This window comes from Emiliania huxleyi, assembly GCF_000372725.1.
Source record: "Emiliania huxleyi CCMP1516 unplaced genomic scaffold EMIHUscaffold_1, whole genome shotgun sequence".
In the NCBI taxonomy this organism is placed as follows: domain Eukaryota; phylum Haptophyta; order Isochrysidales; family Noelaerhabdaceae; genus Emiliania; species Emiliania huxleyi.
The window spans coordinates 2766670-2770389 of record NW_005202428.1 but is presented as its reverse complement, the minus strand read 5'-3'; the positions used below and the strand labels follow the sequence as shown (position 1 = coordinate 2770389).

Genomic DNA, 3720 nt, shown 5'->3' with positions numbered 1-3720 from the left:
AGGAGGGAAGCGAGGGAGTGGAAGCGAGGGAGGGGAAAAGGGGAGGGGAAAGGGGGAGGGGCAGGCCACGGGGCCATGGCTCCGGGGCAGTGCACTTGACGCGGGCCGGCCGTCGCGCTCGGCGCCCGTGCTCGAGGCGGCGGTGATCTGCCGCTCAGCGCAGACCGGGTACGCCTACACACCGCAGCAGGGGCCCTCTCTCTCTCTCTCTCTGTCTCTCTCTCTCTCTCTCCTCCCGAGGCGTCTTTCGGCGGCGCGGGGCGAGAGGCGCCTCGCGGGCCCGCTTGCCGCGGACGGCGGCGGCGGCGGCGGCAGTGGCGGCGGCGGCGGCGGCAGCCGCGGCGGCGGCTTGCTGCCCCAACTTCATCGTCAGCTGGAGGTCCGCCCCGTGCTCGCTGCAGTGAAGCGCCTCGAGGCCGCCGCCACGGATGCTGCTGCTGCTCCCGCTGCCGCCGCTAGTTCCTTCGGGTGGCGGGCACCAGCTCGGGCGGGCGAGTTCGACGTGCGAGCCGCGCTGCTGCGACCTGGCCGGCCCCGCGGACGCCGAGCGCGAGGGCTCTGGGCCCTTGTTGCGCTGCCGCCGGTTCTGAAACCAGACTTGGATCCGCCTCGGCTCCACGTCGAGCGCCTGCGCGAGCTTGAGCCGATGGCTCGCCGAGGGGAAGCGCTCGCGCTTGAATTCGGCCTCCAGCACCTCGCGCGCCCTGTCGCCAATCCTCCAGCGAGAGTTGCTCGCGTCCCGGGCGGCGCTGCCGGCGGCTGCCTCATCTCCCGCCACCCGCGCGAGCGCCGGAGCTGCGGCGGCCGCAATCTCGCCCACACACACGATGGCCGGCTCCGCCACCAGGAAGGCACTCATGATTGGGATGTGGGCTGTGGGCGAAGGAGCCTTCGGGAGAGAGGGCTCGAGTGGCTAGCTCTGTCACTGTCATCAAGACTGTTGATGACAGAAGAGAATTTTCATGCGGGAAAGAAAACCCAAACTCACGATCGGAAGACAGGGCGGCGTTTCAGAACGAGGCCGAGGAGAGCGATGAGTCAGAGGATGAAACAGCAGGAGAGAGAACGAGGAAGGACGAGAGTGGGAAGAACGCGAGGTGGCATGAAGGTCGCTGCGAGAATTGGTGAGAAACTGCGAAGAGAGATAGGAAGTGGTCCCGAGGGTGAGCGACGGCTAGCACCACACTTCTCCCCTTGAAATCCCTGTGTGACGTCAAAGGACGGCCGCGAAAGTGCACGGCGCAGCAAAACCTGTGTGGTGGCGGCGTGCCGTCCTCCCATCCCTCCCTTGGGCTGTCTGTTTTCTTTCTTTCTTTCTTTGACAGCTATACGCACCGCAGGGAAGCAGAGGAGGGACCGGCCCGGGCGGGGAGAGCGGGGTGTGCAGCTAGCTCCCTCCCTCCCTCCCTGCGCGGTACAGTCTGTTGCCTGAGGGAGGGTGTAGAGGATGTAGAGATGTAGAGCGCTCTGGAGCGCTGTAGAGCTGTAGAGCTCTATGCCACACACTATCCTTTAACAACAAACTCGCATAAGCCCGAAAGAGGCACGCTCGCTCTCCGACGAGATGTAGAGCGCTCTGGAGCGCTGTAGAGCTGTAGAGCTCTATGCCACACACTATCCTTTAACAACAAACTCGCATTATAAGCCGCGAAAGAGGCGTCGCTCTCCGACATGAGGCGCGTTGCACTTGCCAGTGCTGCCCTGGCCTTCTGTCTGACCGCCCAATGGGTGGCAGGTGCTTCTGCTGCTGTGGCATGCCTCACGGCTGCGACTGGCCGGCGCCTCGGCGCGTCAGCTCGGCTCGGCGTAGCGATGGTGGCCAGCGCAACTCGCCTGGACTCAACGCTCAGCCAGGAGCTCCCGCACGCGCTGGAGGCATGGCGCATGCAACGCGCAGCAATGCTTGCCTCGCCTCGCGCAAATGCGACCGTCCTCGCAGCCGACAGTCCACCGCCTGCTAAAGAAGCACAGCAACGAATGCGGCACCGGCGACGCATGGCAGGCTGGTCATGACGCAGTTATAGGGTGTTATGTGCCGTCAGTGACTCTCTGTGTGTCAGGGATAGTCAGGGCCGTCCATCAGAGCTCCAGTAAGCTCGGAGACACCCCATTAGTGCGGCTCGACCCCTTTTTGAGTCACTGCCTTCCCGCCGGTTTGGCTGTAGAGCCTGTGAGTGGTTGCTACTTTCTTTCAACGATCGGCGTCGTGTTGGTCCCAACACTTGCCGTCGCAAAACACTTGCCGTTTGCGTCGCTGACACTAGACGTGCCACGCCCTGGAGGGCGGGCCCGGCGCCACAGAAAGAAAGAAAGAAAGAAAACAGACAGCCCAAGGGAGGGATGGGAGAACGGCACGCCGCCACCACACAGACAGGGTTTGAAGGAGAGGGGTGTGGTGCGCTAGCCGTCGCCCACCATTGGGCGTCCGCCTCTTCCTATCTCACTTCGCAGTCTCTCTCCGATTCTCGCTGCAAACTTCGTGCCACCTCGCGGTGGCCGTAAAATTCTTTCCGAGACGTGTCGACGCCGCATAGCAAACTTGGAGAAAGGAGACTCCACAATGCCGCTGCCCGCGCTCGACCCGGTGGCGCTCGCCAGGTATAAGCGGGCGTCTGAGGACGCACGCTCGCTGCCGCCGAACCTGCTGACAAACAGCCAGCGGCTCAAGCTGTACGCCCTCTTCAAGCAGGCCGAGGGCCCGGCGCCCGAGTCTGGGCCGTCGCGCTTTGACGCAGTGGCTCGTGCAAAGTGGGAGGCCTGGAACGACGTGCGCTCGCTGTCAGCAGAGCAAGCGGTGGAGTCGTACTGCTCCATCATCGAGGGCCTGGTGGCGATCACGGGCGGTGCCGCCGCAGCACTCTCTCCCGCCAATGGTCACGCCGGTGCCGCGGCCGGGGAGTCGGGAAGCGGCGCTCCGGAGGAGGCGGTCGTGACGGTCGCGGGGGAAGCGGTCGTGGCGGAAGCGGCGCCGGCCGACTCGGCGGGCGAGGCGGTCGCGGCGGCCTCCTTCGCGCCGCCTCCCGCCCTCTCTCCCGCGCCGACCCGGACGGCGCGCCAGCCGCCGGAGCTTGCCGCGGAGCCGGAGGTGGAGGCGCAGCGGTGGGCGGCGACGGCGCTGTCGCTCGCGCCCGGCGCCACCTTCGAGGTTCCCATCTTCGTGCCCGAGCCGTCGCGCTGCCGCTACTCGTTCACAGTCGCCGCAGCAGACGGGTGCCTCTCTCCCCGCTCCAGACTGCCTGCCCTAGCTCCCCGGCTCTAGCTCGCTGCTGCTCGAGCCTCCTACGACACGGGCCTCTCTCGCCGCTCCTCTGCTTGTCACACCCACGCACACTCACACCTTCGTCCCGCCTCGCCGCCCCCCTCGAGTGCGCCGCCTCGACTCTCTCTCCCGCCGCCTCGAGCCACCCGGAGAGGGGAGGAGGAGAGGGGAGGAGGGACACGGGAGGGTGGTGACGAGCCGCCCTCGAAGCCTCAGCTAACCCCCCCCCCCCACCACCACCCTCACCCCCACCCTCACCCCTCACCCTCACCCCTCACCCTCCCACCCCCACCCTCCCACCCCCACCCTCACCACCCCACCCTCCCGCCCTCACCCCCCGCCTCAGCTCCGTCGTCGGCTTCTCGATCGGACTGCTCGGCATGAAGCCGCAGGCGACGGCGCGCGCAGCGCAGCACGACGGCGAGATCGAGGTGCCTGGCGGGGTGGGGGGAATGCTCGTC

The 3720-nt window shown here is 66.7% G+C and overlaps 2 protein-coding genes across 2 annotated transcripts; one reads left to right on the top strand and one right to left on the bottom strand.

Annotated features, from left to right (window-relative positions):
• Positions 1 to 369: 369 nt before the first annotated feature.
• Positions 370 to 859, bottom strand: EMIHUDRAFT_194847 (hypothetical protein; the record flags this gene model as incomplete). The annotated part of the gene is made up of 2 exons (XM_005794494.1): positions 370 to 409; positions 480 to 859. The coding sequence occupies 2 exons, from the start codon at positions 857 to 859 to the stop codon at positions 370 to 372; spliced, it is 420 nt and encodes a 139-aa protein (XP_005794551.1).
• Positions 860 to 2560: 1701 nt separating this feature from the next.
• EMIHUDRAFT_194846 (hypothetical protein) lies at positions 2561 to 3479 on the top strand (the record flags this gene model as incomplete). The annotated part of the gene is made up of 3 exons (XM_005794493.1): positions 2561 to 2827; positions 3059 to 3210; positions 3470 to 3479. 3 exons carry the CDS (start codon positions 2561 to 2563, stop codon positions 3477 to 3479), a joined length of 429 nt encoding a protein of 142 aa, XP_005794550.1.
• Between the last annotated feature and the right edge of the window lie 241 nt (positions 3480 to 3720).